Source organism: Falco naumanni, chromosome 19 (genome assembly GCF_017639655.2).
Source record: "Falco naumanni isolate bFalNau1 chromosome 19, bFalNau1.pat, whole genome shotgun sequence".
NCBI lineage: Eukaryota > Metazoa > Chordata > Aves > Falconiformes > Falconidae > Falco > Falco naumanni.
This window is the reverse complement of record NC_054072.1, coordinates 5,626,020-5,640,463: the sequence shown is the minus strand read 5'-3', so window position 1 is coordinate 5,640,463 and position 14,444 is coordinate 5,626,020. Positions and strand designations below refer to the sequence as shown.

The 14,444-nt window shown below is 62.5% G+C and overlaps 1 protein-coding gene across 1 annotated transcript in view; it reads left to right on the top strand.

Annotated features, from left to right (window-relative positions):
- Positions 1-14,116, top strand: part of FGFR1 (fibroblast growth factor receptor 1) — a 29,923-nt gene extending 15,807 nt beyond the window's left edge. The window contains 17 exon segments of the mRNA XM_040617922.1: positions 957-1,220; positions 1,973-2,056; positions 2,400-2,575; positions 4,397-4,520; positions 5,299-5,489; positions 6,985-7,129; positions 8,616-8,812; positions 9,360-9,505; positions 9,670-9,791; positions 9,923-10,033; positions 10,178-10,245; positions 10,247-10,369; positions 10,530-10,652; positions 10,804-10,874; positions 11,395-11,532; positions 12,064-12,169; positions 12,285-14,116. Of these exon segments, the coding sequence (XP_040473856.1) occupies positions 957-1,220; positions 1,973-2,056; positions 2,400-2,575; positions 4,397-4,520; positions 5,299-5,489; positions 6,985-7,129; positions 8,616-8,812; positions 9,360-9,505; positions 9,670-9,791; positions 9,923-10,033; positions 10,178-10,245; positions 10,247-10,369; positions 10,530-10,652; positions 10,804-10,874; positions 11,395-11,532; positions 12,064-12,169; positions 12,285-12,461 (2,366 nt within the window). The 3' untranslated portion in view covers positions 12,462-14,116.
- Positions 14,117-14,444: the final 328 nt, after the last annotated feature.

Sequence of the window (14,444 nt, the reverse complement as noted above, 5' to 3'; positions counted from 1 at the left end):
GAAACTGGAAGAGATGGTTTGAAACCCAGTTGTCCGCACCAAGCCCAGGACCAGGAGAGCCATTTGCACACCACCACGGAGGGTGGGGAGCAGCACTAGAGGACAGAGCTGTATCTGCATGACCAGGGCCAGGAGAGACAAGATCACATAGCAGCGGGATGGAGAGAAAGGATCTTTGTGCTGCTCTCACAAATGTCGCATCGGGGAGCAGCTGCAGTCCTCCCTGCCCGGGGTTGCTGCGAACGGCAGCGCTGCAGCCGGCACCTGTTTCACCAGAGCTCCCCTGGGCTGACCTTTCCCAGCGATGCTGCTCTCGCAGACCCTCGCTCCCCTGCCTGCTGTCCTGCCGCAGCCCCCTCGTCCCCCTGCCCTTCCTGTCCCTGCCCCGAAACGCTCTAACCAGGGTGAGGGTCCTGGTGGCATGGGGACCCTGGCCTGCTTTGCTGGCTGCCTGCTCATGGTGTTGGGGATCCTGAGACCCCTGTGCAGTGTCAGAGCCGAGCAGGGCTTTGGGATGCTCCTGGGAGAGGCTGGGTCCTGCCCAAGCAGCCGCTGCTGGCTCAGGTTGCCCCCTTTCTCCTCTGTTTCAAAGCCCCTGCCATGGCTTGCTCCCTCTGGGCCGAGCAGTGCTTCCTAAGAGACCGAGGGGGGTGAGAATGCGTTTGAACAGCCCCGCCACCGAGCAGGTCCTGCTGTGGCAATGAAGCACTTGGCGCTGCTCGGGGTGCTCTGCCTCTGCCTCCCCTGCGCTCTGCAGCCGCTGGCTCCCCTGCCCTGGGCTCACTGGGGCAGCCGGTCCTCGCTGCCGCAGCAGGAGCATCCCAGCACGCATGTTGCCTCATTAACACAGAGCCGTGGCAGCAGCAGCATGGTCTCCTTTGGTTTCTATTTCTTTTCTTTCTCTCTTTTTTTTTTTTTTTTTTTCCCCTTCTTCTTCTCTCTCCTAACTCCTCCAGTTCTGCCCAAAGCAAAAATCGAAGTGGAGTCCTACTCGGCCCACCCCGGTGACCTCCTCCAGCTGCGCTGCCGGCTGAGGGATGACGTCCAGAGCATCAACTGGGTGCGCGACGGCGTCCAGCTGGCCGAGAACAACCGAACGCGCATTACCGGGGAGGAGGTAGAGGTCAGGGACGCGGTGCCTGAGGACTCAGGGCTCTATGCCTGCATGACCAACAGCCCCTCGGGAAGTGAGACCACCTACTTCTCCGTGAACGTCTCAGGTTCGTAGCGGCCCCGGGCGTGCAGGGAAGGGGCAGCCCCGGGGCCAGGCTGTGGAGCGAGGAGCAGGCTGCCTCTGCACACCTTTGCATGCTTGCCGGCACGTGCACCGGCTACGTGTGGATCTGCCCGGCTGTGCAGTGAGTTCGGGTGGACCTGGGATCTGGGGGTGCCTGGAGGGGTTACCAGCACGGTGCAGTGACCTCCCACCTGCCTGCGGTGCAGGAAGAAGCAGCCAGAGGTTGTCACCCGTTTGCATGGGGCTGGGGGGGGGGCTGCCTGCAGGAGTGGGCACACGCTGGGCTGAGCTGAGGTCCGTGTTGGCATTGATGGAGTGTGAGGCTGGAGAAGAGCAAACGCTCGAGATCGGGAGGTGTTCACTGAGGGTTGGGGCGTTTCTGTGCCCGCAGTGTCTCGGCCGCTGCCCCAGAGGGGTTGGTGGCACCAGGCACTGGGTGAGAGTCATGCTTGGACACACGACATGGAGCTCTGACATCACCTCTGTGGGCAGAATGGTCCACAGTGTCTACAGGCTGTGAGCAGCGGGACAGCAGCACTGTCAGCCCTGGCTGTGCTTGCGGGCACGCACAGCATTCACCCGGACTCCCCGTGCCTCCCCACCGTGCATCAGCGCTGCGCTGCCCTGCGGGGCACGGACCCGTGCCACCGACCCACGGTGTTCCAGTTGCTGACTGGCCCCGCTTGGGAAGGGTCTGCGCACGGATGTTCAGCCGGCCCGTCTCTTCTCTTGCAGACGCGCTCCCCTCTGCGGAGGATGATGATGATGAAGATGATTCCTCTTCGGAGGAGAAGGAGGCGGATAACACCAAGCCAAACCGTACGTGCAAGACGGGTTTGCTCCTGGTGCTGCCCTGGCCTTTGGCAGGGGTGAGGGGAGGCTGGGCACACTTGCGAGCCTTGCCCGGGGATGGAGAAGGGCAGACGAGGGCGGGCAGGGGCTCCTGCTCCAGCCCGGGGCACCTCGCAAAGAAAGGGCCCCGCAGGGTGGCTGTGACTCGCCTCCCCTCCCTGCCAGAGCCAGGCTCGGCTGCTGGCACCTCTCCAGCTTAGCCCTGCTCTGGGCATCCTCGGGCTTAAACCAGGAGCAAAACACTGGAGCTCCCTGTGGCTGAAGCCCTGGTGGGTTTCGGCAGTGCTGAGCCCCCGGCTCTGCTCCCCAGAGGCTATCGCTCCCTACTGGACCTATCCCGAGAAGATGGAGAAGAAGCTCCACGCTGTTCCTGCCGCCAAAACGGTGAAATTCAAGTGTCCGTCGAGTGGGACGCCCAACCCCACGCTGCGCTGGCTGAAGAATGGCAAGGAGTTCAAACCTGACCACCGCATCGGGGGGTACAAGGTACAGGAGCCAGGGGGGGCAGGGCGGCACGGGGCTGCACACTGCGGGGGGCTCAGGCTGGCGGGTGCAGCCTCTGTCACCTCAGGGGGCCGGGGCTGGGGGACTCTGGGGGCGGCGCAGGAAGGGGGAGGACTGGGAGGGGGCTCTGCAGCTTAAGAGGCACCAAGCCCCCTGTCCGCACAGCCCCCAGCAAGGGCAGATGGGCCTCTCTGACATTCCTGTTGCAAAATAGCCCTACGGCAGTGACCTGCTTCTGGGTCATGTTTGCACCAGCAAAACCTCTGGGGGAGGGGGCGGCGGACAGAGCCAGCCTGCCCTTGCCGGCTTCCCCTAATCCCCCCTCTGAGGGGAGTGGGTCTTGGCGTCCCTGGCAGGCGCGGGGGCTCTCGGGGGTGCCTGGCAGCCCCGGGGTGGAAGAGCCCCTCCACTGCCCATCAGTGGTCAGCAGGAGCTGTGCCAGCAGCCTGGGGACGCGGGCTGGGTCTGGGGGTGCCCTGGCCCCTGTACGGGGCCACGTTGGCTCCCTGAGCTGGCAGGTGGCTGCAGCGCTGCGGGGGGCTCAGCTTTCCCCTTCCCACCGCTCCGATCCTGCAGTGGGGTTGCTGCTGCTGCTGCTGCAGAAGAGCCCCAGCGGTGGGACCAGCGTGCCGGGACCCCCCGAGTTATCCCTTCCCCAAAGCAGAGGGTGAACCACACTGCTCCAGCACCCTGGGCTGCTGTCCCCAGCCCCGGGACCCCCCAGGTGACCCTACAAGGGAGAACCGTCCCCTTTTTTCATCTCTCAGTTTTCTGGAGCGGGGCTGCAGCCCGCTCGGGGCTTGCACCCCTCGGTGGGTGTCTCCCTGGGCAGGACCCCTGAGCTTTGGGTGCTCGCTCGTCGCCGAGTCAGGCGCCACGCTGTGCAAATGGGACCTGGCCGTGGCCCTGCGTGCCGCAGGCTCCAGCCAGGTGCCACGAGCAGCAGGAATGTGGCCACGTCACGGCTCTTGGCTCCATGTAGCACGTCCCAGGGAGGGATGCGGGCTCGCGGGTAGTGGGGAGAAGGGCTGCTGGCAGCACTGTGGCCTCCTGGACGGTAACAGCAGGGTGCCCTGGATAGCTACTGGGGCTGAAATGCAGGACTGTGGAAATAACCAGTTTCCAGCTGGGAGGGAGGAATGCAGCCGCCCTCCCTCTTAGGGAGGTCTTGCCAGGAGGAGCTACAGCCAGATCCAGCAGGGGCAGGGGCTGGGGGTAGGGGAGCCGTCCCCGTGGCTGGGAGGGACCTGGGGAGCTCTCACAGCCCAGCCGAGCCACTGGGACCCATCCAGAGGAGACGTGCCCGGTCAGCAGCACCCATGGAGGTGTCCTGGGTGGACAGTGTGAAACACCCGGGCTGCACCCTGACCAGCATGGTGCCCTCACCGAGGGGCTGGCCGTGGGGAGCAGCACGGATCCGAGCCCCGGAGCTGGCCGGGGGAAGCAACTCTTCCTGGGCTGTCGCGGCGGGGGAACAATGCCGGTCTGTTCCCTCCGCACGCTGGGGCCGCTGGAGAGGGGTGTCCCTGTGCGCTGGGCAAGGCCATCGCGCTCGGCTCACAACATCTGCTTCTCAGTGCAGTTGGCTCCGCGGTGAGGCTGTCCTGGGACAGCTGGGAGCAATTACGGTCCCTCTGTAGGAAAGGGGAAAGGTGACCTCAAAGGGAGATTTATGTCCTGTCTGTACGGCGGGGGCCGGGGGGCTGAGCCAGCACTGATGGGAACGGGAACGGGGGCTCCTGTGCTCCAGCCTGCCAGCACTCTGCACGTAACCGGCTCTGTCGTCATCCCTGTTCCCTCAAGGTCCGCTACGCGACCTGGAGCATCATCATGGACTCGGTGGTGCCATCTGATAAAGGCAACTACACGTGCATCGTGGAGAACAAGTACGGGAGCATCAACCACACCTACCAGCTGGATGTCGTGGGTGAGGAGCACAGGGCTGGGGGGGGGGGCTTGCCCTGGGTCCCTATCCACCCCAACCTTCCCCAGCAGAAATGGGTGCTGCACCCCGCAAGGCTGGGAGTGGGGAGCCGCCTGCCCCGTGCGCATCCCCGTGGCGCAGCGCGCCCTCGGACCAGGCCAGGCGGAAGGTTCACCTCGGCCCGTTCTGAGGATTTTTTAATTGTGGTGGAAATAATTTCATAGACCAGACAGAAACTTTTTCTAATCGCCTTATTAGCCATAATTCCCAGCTGGGAAGGCTGGTCTGAGCAGTTCCACATGTGGAGCTGCTCTAAATGCCAGTAAATGAACCATTAAAAATGTGATTTAATTTGATTACACTGAGCAAACTGAAGGGAACAGTCAGCGAGGTGAACAAAGGGGTTTGTTAATGCTGACTCACCACAGTGGCAGCCGCTTTGTTAACGGCCGGGGCCCTCGTTAGGTTTGTTTGACCTCTGACCCCCCCCAAATAGGTACTGAAGTCCCTGTCCCCACACTGGGATGTCACCTGTCCCCATCTGCAGCCCCTCCTGGCTGCTCTCACCCTGCTGGGGTGGGGGGTGGGGGGCCCTGGGGAAGGGGACGCCACAGCTCTGCCGGGTGCATCAGTGCCGACCCCCCAAGCCGGGGTTCCTCATGCGTAGGGGTGGGGGGGTGCAGGGTGCACCCCCTGCGCAAGGCAGGTGCTTCCCTGTGGGTGGGTGGCTGAGCCCCCTGAGCCCCATCGTAAGGTGCCCTGTGGTCCCCACGTCCCGCAGAGCGGTCCCCACACCGGCCCATCCTGCAGGCAGGGCTGCCTGCCAACAAGACGGTGGCCCTGGGCAGCAACGTGGAGTTTGTCTGCAAGGTCTACAGTGACCCCCAGCCCCACATCCAGTGGCTGAAGCACATTGAGGTGAACGGCAGCAAGATCGGCCCCGACAACCTGCCCTACGTGCAGATCCTGAAGGTAAAGCCGCACGCCGGGCTGCCCCAGCCCGCATCCCTGTGGAACCGTGGGGCAGGAGCGGGGCAGCGGCAGCCGTGTGGGATGGTGGCCGTGCTCCTTGGTGGGCTAGAGGAGCTACCTAGGGCTGGGGGCCACTGGCTGGGGGCCGTGAGGCAGCTGGACTGCCACAGCTATCACCAGCCTGCCCAGCTCCACACCGGGGAGCTCCACAAGAGCACGGGGTGGCTGCCTGGCTCCTCGGCCGCACGCAGGCGGCGCAGACCCTTTTGAGCCCAAAAGGCACATGCGGTGGGGCAGGGTGGGCTGGCCCAGGGAGCAAGCACGGAGCTGGGCGCGGGGGGCTGAGCCCCTGGTCTGTCCCAGCATGCCAGCGGTCCTGCTGACGGCGAGCAAACCAGTTGCTGTGCAAAACGCCAGGCGTGCGGCCATCCCCAGCCGTGCCCCTGGCTGGGTTGCAGCGGGGAGCAGGATCGCAGCCCCGTGATGGTCTGTCCCTGCCTCCTGCGACCCCCGGGCGCAGCCCCATCCCTCCTGCCCAGCAGCGGGTACCGGGGGGAGCAGCCCTTGGGCTAGCAGAGCTGGTGCTGGTGCTCCGGGCGCTGCCGTTGCTGACCCATCAATGTGACTCCATGTTGTTGGTCTGTTCCAGCACTCGGGGATTAATAGCTCTGATGCGGAGGTGCTGACCCTGTATAATGTGACAGAGGCGGAGAGCGGGGAGTATGTTTGTAAGGTTTCCAATTATATTGGCGAGGCCAACCAGTCTGCGTGGCTCACTGTCACCAGACCTCTGGCGAAAGGTAATCGGAAGAACACCCGGCGGGGTGTTTCCTTGGACCGTCAGTCCCCGACGGTGGAAAACAAAACTCTGGGCTCTCTTGTTTCTGCTGTGTTTCTGGTGCGACAAGCCATGGAAAAATACTCAGTGGGGCCGGCTAGGTTCTGTGCTCTGTGTGTGTGTGTGTTTGTGTCTCTGTGTTCCTCCTGTGTGCCTCTCACCCCATCACGCAGGCGCCGGGACTGCCCCGGTGCCTGCGGGGTCCGGCACCACCAAACCCAGGTCCCGGCGGGTGCTGCCGTGGGCCAGCCCACACCTTCGCACCCAGCCCGGGCACCCCTCCTGCATGTGGCTGGGGATGACACAGTGCCGCACCCCCGGGCTGTGCTGCCCTCCTGTCTCCATCCTCGTGCTTCCCCGTGTCGTACAAGTCAGCCGGCCGGCTCTGCCTGAGGTTCATTTCTCCATGTAGCCCATTGCCAGCATGTTCGGATGGGCAGGACACTCAGTCTGGTGAAGGGTTTTTAACCAGCATCTCTTTAGGTCCGCCTGGATGAGTGGTCATCCTGAGGGTCTCTCTAGCAGGTCTGCAGTGGTCTCTGTCTGCTCCCTGGGGGTCTGGCAAATGAGACTGGGCTCTCCCTCCTCTCTGGCCTCCTTCCCGGAAGATCTCATGTCGTTTGCTTCTCCGTTTTTTGCTTCCATTTTTCCTTCTAGACGGCTGGCGTTAACACAACAGACAAAGAAATGGAAGTCCTTCACTTAAGGAATGTCTCATTTGAGGATGCTGGGGAGTATACATGTTTGGCGGGTAATTCTATTGGGATCTCCCATCACTCTGCATGGTTGACAGTTCTCGAAGGTATATACTCCTCTTCCTTTCCCTTTCCTCCCTCCTTTCCAATGTATGCATTGCAGTCCGGGAGAGAGCGCTCCCCGGCCCCTGCCCACCCAGTGCCAGTTGGCGTGCAGCGGGATTGCTGCGGGGCTGCTCCCCGCAGCCGGAGCGGGACGGGGCACGTGTCCCCCCGCTGTGTGCCCCCCTCCACCCCCCGACTGGGGTCTGCTGCCCGCTCTCTCCCTGGCCCAGGCAATGCATACGCGGGGGAACTTAACCAGGGGCTGCCCCGCTAGTCCTGCGCCCCAGGGCAAAGCCAGCGCCCGGTGCAGCGTGGCACGGGGCGCCCAGGCAGCAGCAGGGTTTGGGGTGCTGCCTGCTGCCGGGCAGCTGGCTTTGCCCTGCGGCACGGGACCGTGCCAGGGCTGTGTGTCGCTTCTGCTGTGCTGCTGGGGACGGCTGCCCCTGTCCCCATTGATGCTGCTCCTCAGGCATCAATGCTGCACGGACCAAAGCCTGATAACAGCAACCGGGAAAGTTTTTGGGGTGCTGCATGGTTGTTGTTTTCCAGCCAAAAACTTTCCCTGTTATCAGCCACTGCTTTGTCAGCCGGGTGTGCTCGGAGGTGGGACAGAAATCTTCAACTCTTACACCTCTCTCTGAGGCTCTGTTCTTGGGAGGGGGTCAGGCTGGGGGTGCTGCTGGGGGGTGCAACAGCAGCTCCCACCCTGCCAGATTCACTGCGGTTTGCAGCTGCCCTGGACCATGCCATGTGGCTGCAGCTGCTCCGAGCTTTTCACGGCGCTGACACCTCCTCTGCCGCCAGCAGCCACTTAAGCGGGGTCTGCCCCATGGCACAGGACCCTCCTCCCTGCCAGCCTGGGGGTCCCGCGGCAGATCACTGCCACCAGAGGTGCTTCTGGCTGCTCTGCCCCGAGCTCTGCCCGGTCCTTATCAGTAATTCCTGGACTGCCACATCCCCAGGCACTGCTGGATGCCCCCTTCATCCCACCATGCTCAGGGTAACCCCCAGACCCCAAGGGACTTGCCGCTCCAAGTGTGGGCAGGGCATGGCAGCTGGGAAGGGCTCCCATCCCCGGGGGTGCCCGGGTGCCTTGTCCCTGCAGGGCGATGCAGGAGAGCAGCCCCGACAGGAGAGCCCTGCTGCCTTGGCCAAGGGACGCAGGTGCTGTCGTTACACACACCCCCTGACCCCATCACAACCTTTCTCAGTTGGCCCCTTCCCAGCCCAGGGCCCCATCCTGCCCAGGCACCTGCCTGTGGATGCTGCAAGGGCATTGCACGGCCGTGGGGGTGAGGAGCCCTGGGGGTGCACAAACGCCTTCCCCACCAGGGTGGGTGGGCAGTCCCCCGATCCCCACCACACACTGCTCTGAAGCCTCAGCAACGCAGAGCGTGTCCCCACCGGGCATGGGGAGGAGCCGAGGGGGCTCCCCTCAGCACTGCTCTGCTCCTGGCGGGTACTGACACCCTATTCACACCAACCCAGCCATTGAAGACACCCCAGCCATGATGACATCCCCCCTCTACCTGGAAATCATCATTTACTGCATTGGAGCCTTCCTCATCTCCTGCATGGTGGTGATCATCATCGTCTACAAGATGAAGAACACCACCAAGAAGACAGACTTCAACAGCCAGCTGGCCGTGCACAAGCTGGCCAAGAGCATCCCCCTGCGCAGACAGGTAACAGAAAGTAGAGAGGGGGTTTGTTTGCACCTACTGCCCCTCCTGCCCTTCCCGGGGGGGAAGGTTTTAGGTGAGGATGGGTGGGGGGAGACCCGGGACCACCTTGCCCTGCTGCACGTGCCACCCTCTCCAGCCTTGTCCCCATCCATGGACCGCACTCCACACCAGCAGCACAGTGAGCCGGGGGGGGCTGCACAGCCCCTCTTCGTCCCCTGCTCGGCGGGGGTGATGAGGAAGACCAGAAGGATTTACAGCAATTTAATACTTGAGCAGAAGCGTGTTTTACACACTGAGGCGACAGGAGGACTCCCAGGCTGGATATTTTGTGGTATCAGCGTGCCAGAAACTAATTACAGATTACTTAGCCCGGGTCTGACGTGGAAGCAGCGCTGACGGAGCCCCGTGTGCGGGCAGGGGGGGCTGCGGGCAGGGGGCTGCGGGCAGGGTCGAGGTGTGATGGCTCCCGGTCAGCATGTCCCTCCTGGTGGGGCAGCCAGCTGCAGCCTGGGCGCTGCATGAAGGTAACCCACGGTCCCCGCTGCAGGTGTCGGCCGACTCCAGCTCCTCCATGAACTCGGGCGTGATGCTGGTCCGGCCCTCGCGGCTCTCCTCCAGCGGCACCCCCATGCTGGCCGGCGTCTCCGAATACGAGCTCCCTGAGGACCCGCGCTGGGAGCTGCCCCGGGACAGGTGAGGTCCTGTCCCCACGGCGTGCGCCCTGCCCCAGGGACAAGCTGCCAGAGCGTCCCTGGTGGGAGCTGGGTGGGGATGGTGGCACCGCCGATGCTGTTTGCTAATGGTGGTGAGCAACCTGCGGCTACCGACCCCCACCTCAGGGTCTCTCCTCCCGCCAGGCTGATCCTGGGCAAGCCCCTGGGAGAAGGGTGCTTTGGGCAGGTGGTGCTGGCAGAAGCCATTGGCCTCGACAAGGACAAGCCAAACCGCGTGACCAAGGTGGCAGTGAAGATGCTCAAATGTAAGCGGTGACGAGAACAGGGGGTCCTGGCACGATGCCGCAGCCCTGTCTGGGGCTGGGTGTGTGTGATGCCAGGGGGTGGGGGTCCAGCCTGGCCCCCCCCCTGACCGCTGCCTTCTCTGCTGGTTTAGCCGACGCCACGGAGAAGGACTTGTCCGACCTCATCTCTGAGATGGAGATGATGAAGATGATCGGCAAGCACAAGAACATCATCAACCTGCTGGGAGCCTGCACGCAGGACGGTGAGGGCGTGCGCACAGGGAGGGGGCATCCCCTCTGCCACCCCTCCAGCTGCCACCCCTGTGCCGGGAGGGGGCTGACCCTGCACCTGTGGGGTTGGGAGCCCCCGCTCCAGGGTCCGGCTGCTCATCCCGCCCTCCCTGCAGGACCCCTCTATGTGATCGTGGAATACGCAAGCAAGGGCAACTTGCGGGAATACCTGCAAGCCCGGCGGCCCCCCCGGCATGGAGTACTGCTACAACCCCACCCGTGTCCCCGAGGAGCAGCTCTCCTTCAAGGACCTGGTCTCCTGCGCCTACCAGGTGGCCCGGGGCATGGAGTACCTGGCCTCCAAGAAGGTGAGGAGCTCCCGGAGAGCCATGGTGGGATGGGGAGCCCAGCAGCTGGGCTTGGGGGGGGGGGGGGGGGTGGTGGTGCACCCTTCCTTCCCAGCCTGGTTCGTCGTGGGGAGCCATCCAGGGGCTTTGGGGACCGCCTGACGGCCCCGTGCTCCGTCAGTGCATCCACAGGGACCTGGCGGCCAGGAATGTCCTGGTGACCGAGGATAATGTGATGAAGATCGCTGACTTCGGTCTGGCCCGTGACATCCACCACATAGATTACTACAAGAAGACAACGAATGTGAGTGATGGGCGAGGGCAGCGGCGCTCTCGGTGCCGGAGGATGCCCCAGTCCATGTTGGCAATGCCATGGACATGCAGGGCTGCCCACCCCTGGAATCCTCCTTGCTCCTGGCGGCACAGAGCTGATGGGGGGCTTTCTTGTGTCGCAGGGTCGCTTGCCAGTGAAGTGGATGGCCCCAGAGGCTCTGTTCGACCGAATATACACTCATCAGAGCGACGTGTGAGTAGCAGCCGTGGGATGCGTGATCCCTGCCGGGCTTGGCCAGCGGTGGGCTGGGTCAGGGGGAGATGGGGAGCCAGAACTGCTGGTGCAGGAGGAAAACCTCACTTTCTGCTGGGTGCTCCGCTGTGAGCCCTTCTTGGCCACCCCACCCAGCACCACTGTTGCTGCCGGCGTCGCTGCCTGCATCTCACAGCATCTCGCCAAGGTCGTGTCCGCCCTGCCGCAGCTCGCGCAGCACTGCCCACCGCTGAGCACGATGCGCACTGTGTGGCAAAGTGCACCAGATGTGATCCATCTTAATTTAACGAAGATATAATTAGTGTCAGCAGACAAAATATTTTGAATCCAAATTACATTTGGTGCTGGGACTCATTTGTCTTGCGGAGTGAATCAAAAGTTGTTAGTGCTTGCCCCTCCCAGCAAACAAACTTCTAACTGTCCCCGGAGCTTTGAAGTGGGGGTGTCAGCTCCACCGAGCTGGGCTCCCCAGCGTCTGCCGTGTGTTTGCCCCGGGCAGGTGGTCCTTCGGCGTGCTGCTGTGGGAGATCTTCACCCTGGGCGGCTCACCCTACCCCGGCGTGCCGGTCGAGGAGCTCTTCAAGCTGCTGAAGGAAGGGCACAGGATGGACAAACCCAGCAACTGCACCAACGAGCTGTGAGTGTGGGGCTGGGCAGGGGAAGGGGGGGATGCTGGCACCCCAGTGCACCCCGCCTGGCTGGGGACTGGTCCCGCTTCCCCTCCCTGCACCCCCGGAGCCAGGGCTGCAGCAGCAGCGCAGGTCGGGGGGCTCTGGGTACGAGCACCCACCCCAGGGCACAGGCAGGGGGACGGGCAGATGGCCAGAGTTACATCCCTGGCAGTTCCCAGCCCGCAAAACCAACAGCTGAACCTGTTTGCAATAATCAGCATCTCCCTTCGTTACTTTTCAGCAGGAGTGAAGCCCAGGGTGACCCCAGCGCAGGGGCTAGCTCAGCTCCCCAGGCAGCCCCGCACCTTCCCCAGCACCCACGGGTGGGGGGTTTCCTTCCTTCCACACGGGATTAGCCCTAAATCCCTGGAATAGCGTCTTTGCTGGCCGTGGGTCCCAGGCCGAGTGCCGGTGGCTGTTCCTGGGTGCTGCTCCGCTCCTGTGGGTGGGGGGTCCCCAGCCGCTCCCTCGGGGCTCAGCCCTCACCTCCGCCCCAGGTACATGATGATGCGGGACTGCTGGCACGCCGTTCCCTCCCAGAGACCCACCTTCAAGCAGCTGGTGGAAGACCTGGATAGGATCGTGGCCATGACCTCCAACCAGGTAGGAGAGCCAACACCCACAAGCCCCTACCTGCACCCACCCTTCCTGGGATGGGTGCTCCCTGGGGGATGCCCAGTTCCCTCCTGAGCCCATCCTTGGGGTTCGTCCCTCCCAGGAGTACCTGGACCTCTCGATGCCGCTGGATCAGTATTCTCCCGGCTTCCCAGACACCCGCAGCTCCACCTGCTCCTCGGGGGAGGACTCTGTGTTTTCTCACGACCCTCTTCCAGACGAGCCGTGCCTTCCCAAGTTCCCCCCTCAGCACACCAACGGCGGACTGAAGCGACACTGAGGGTGGCACTGCCAGCAGGGACTGCCATGCCATGCCACGCCATGGCCGTGCCCGCGGGCTGCCGGCGGATGCTGCCTGCGCAGCCCAGTGGTGCTGAGCTATTGCAGAAAGGGTTCAGAGACACAGCCGTAGCATCTCACGTAACCAAAACCTCCCAACTCTCATGCCAGCTTCTCCTGCCACCTTAGTTGTGAGCTCTCTGCAGCCCGAAGGTTTTGTTCTGGTGGTTGGTTTTTTCTGGTGTTTCCTTTTCGTTTTAAAACCTCTTTTCCGTGAAGTCTGCTTGAATATTCCCGCCTGGTTAAGCCGAAATTCTCTCCTGTGGGCAGCGCCTGGCCAGGGAGCCAGCCACCCATCCCGGGATGGCACACCCTGGCAGGGCACGGAGAGCCGGGCTTGTCTGCGACTTGGAGAACTCACTAAGCCGAGAGCAGCACCGGGTTTCTGCGGCCGCGTGAGCTGGGGAGTGTCAGTGTCTGGAAGCCTCCTCGGCGCGGGGGTCCTGCCAATGTGGGGGTCCTGCCGGTGCGAGGGTCCTGCCAGCGTGGGGGTCCTGCCACTGTGGGGGTCCTGCCGCCGCGGTGCTCGCTGCCCACCGTGCTCTGGGGCTGGTACCCCAGCTCCAGTGCCAGCACCAACGGGCTTTGCTGACCAAACCCACGGTACCTTGGAAGAGGGAGACACAGCGTATACATTGCTCAGCACTGATAATAGAGGCAGCCAAACACAACAGTGCTAAAAACAAAAGTCCTGTGTACATAACTAAAAATATGTATAAATATGAATATATATTTACATGTCTTTTTAAAAGGGTTGTTACCAGAGATATACCAGTTTGGTAGTAAGGTACTAGTGGCTGGTAGATATCAGTTGCTATAAAAAAAAAAAAAAGTTCATATATTTTGCTACTTTTGCTGTTTTTATTTTTTTAAATTATGTTCTAAACCTATTTCAGTTTAGGTCCCTCAATAAGAATTGCTGCTGCTGCTTCAGTTTTATATGGGGTTGTATTAAACAATAATAATATTGTGTCGATGCCTTTTGGGAATACGTTGTCATTACGTGCCTGGCCTTTCCCTGGCCCCTGCGCCCCCGCGCCCCCTCCCCGGGCTCTGGCAGGGCTGGGGCTGGCCAGTGCCTGCCAGGCACCTGCGGCACCATATTGGTGCGTGGGGTGCCAGGGTGCCCTGTGTTTCAGGCAGCGCCAGAGAGGGGTCGGGATGGTGGCTGGGGAGGGGGCTGCAGCCCCTGCCCCTGCAGTTGGCTCCCCTCTGGAGGGAGCCGGGGGGGGGGGGGGGGGGCCTGGGGCCCCAGCTGGGGGATGCGCTCCCTGCGCAGTCCCCATTGCCCGGGCGATGCCTGCCAGTGCCTTACCGGCACCCGGAGCATCCTGAGCCGGGGCACCGTGTCACCAGGCTCTGCCCGCCCGTGCCCGCTGGGCTCTGTCCCAGAGGCGGTCACAGTGCCGGGGCAGCCCCTCGCCAGGGAAGGGGCCTCGTGCCCCCTCCCTCCCCGTCACTGGCGTTGAGACTCCAGAGCCAGGATGCTATTACTTGAAAAGTTTATTTTGCCTTTGTATGGAGAAATATTATTTGTTGTAAACTCTTCTGTAATGAATCTGGAATTCTTGTAATTATTAAAGACTTTAACCGAGACTTTGCCAACCATGGCCCCATCCCTGGGCGGGGGTGGGTGGGGTGGTGGGAGATGCTCTGGGCTGGCAGGTGGTGGGGAAGGGGCTGCAAGGGGTCCGTGAGCTAAAGCTCATCCAAGCAACCAGGTTGGGAGAATGGAGTTCAGAGGGCAGCGAGGAACGGTGGTTGGGTTTGTGGCACCTTTTTCATGGCTCCAACGTTCTCCGTAAAAATATTCTCCCATTCAACTACTAAACACCATTCGCCTCCTTTTTGCTACTGAAGCGACTCGTGTGTGGCTGTGACAATGCCAGAAAGTGTCATCTGGCAGGTCCCTTCCTGGGGACAA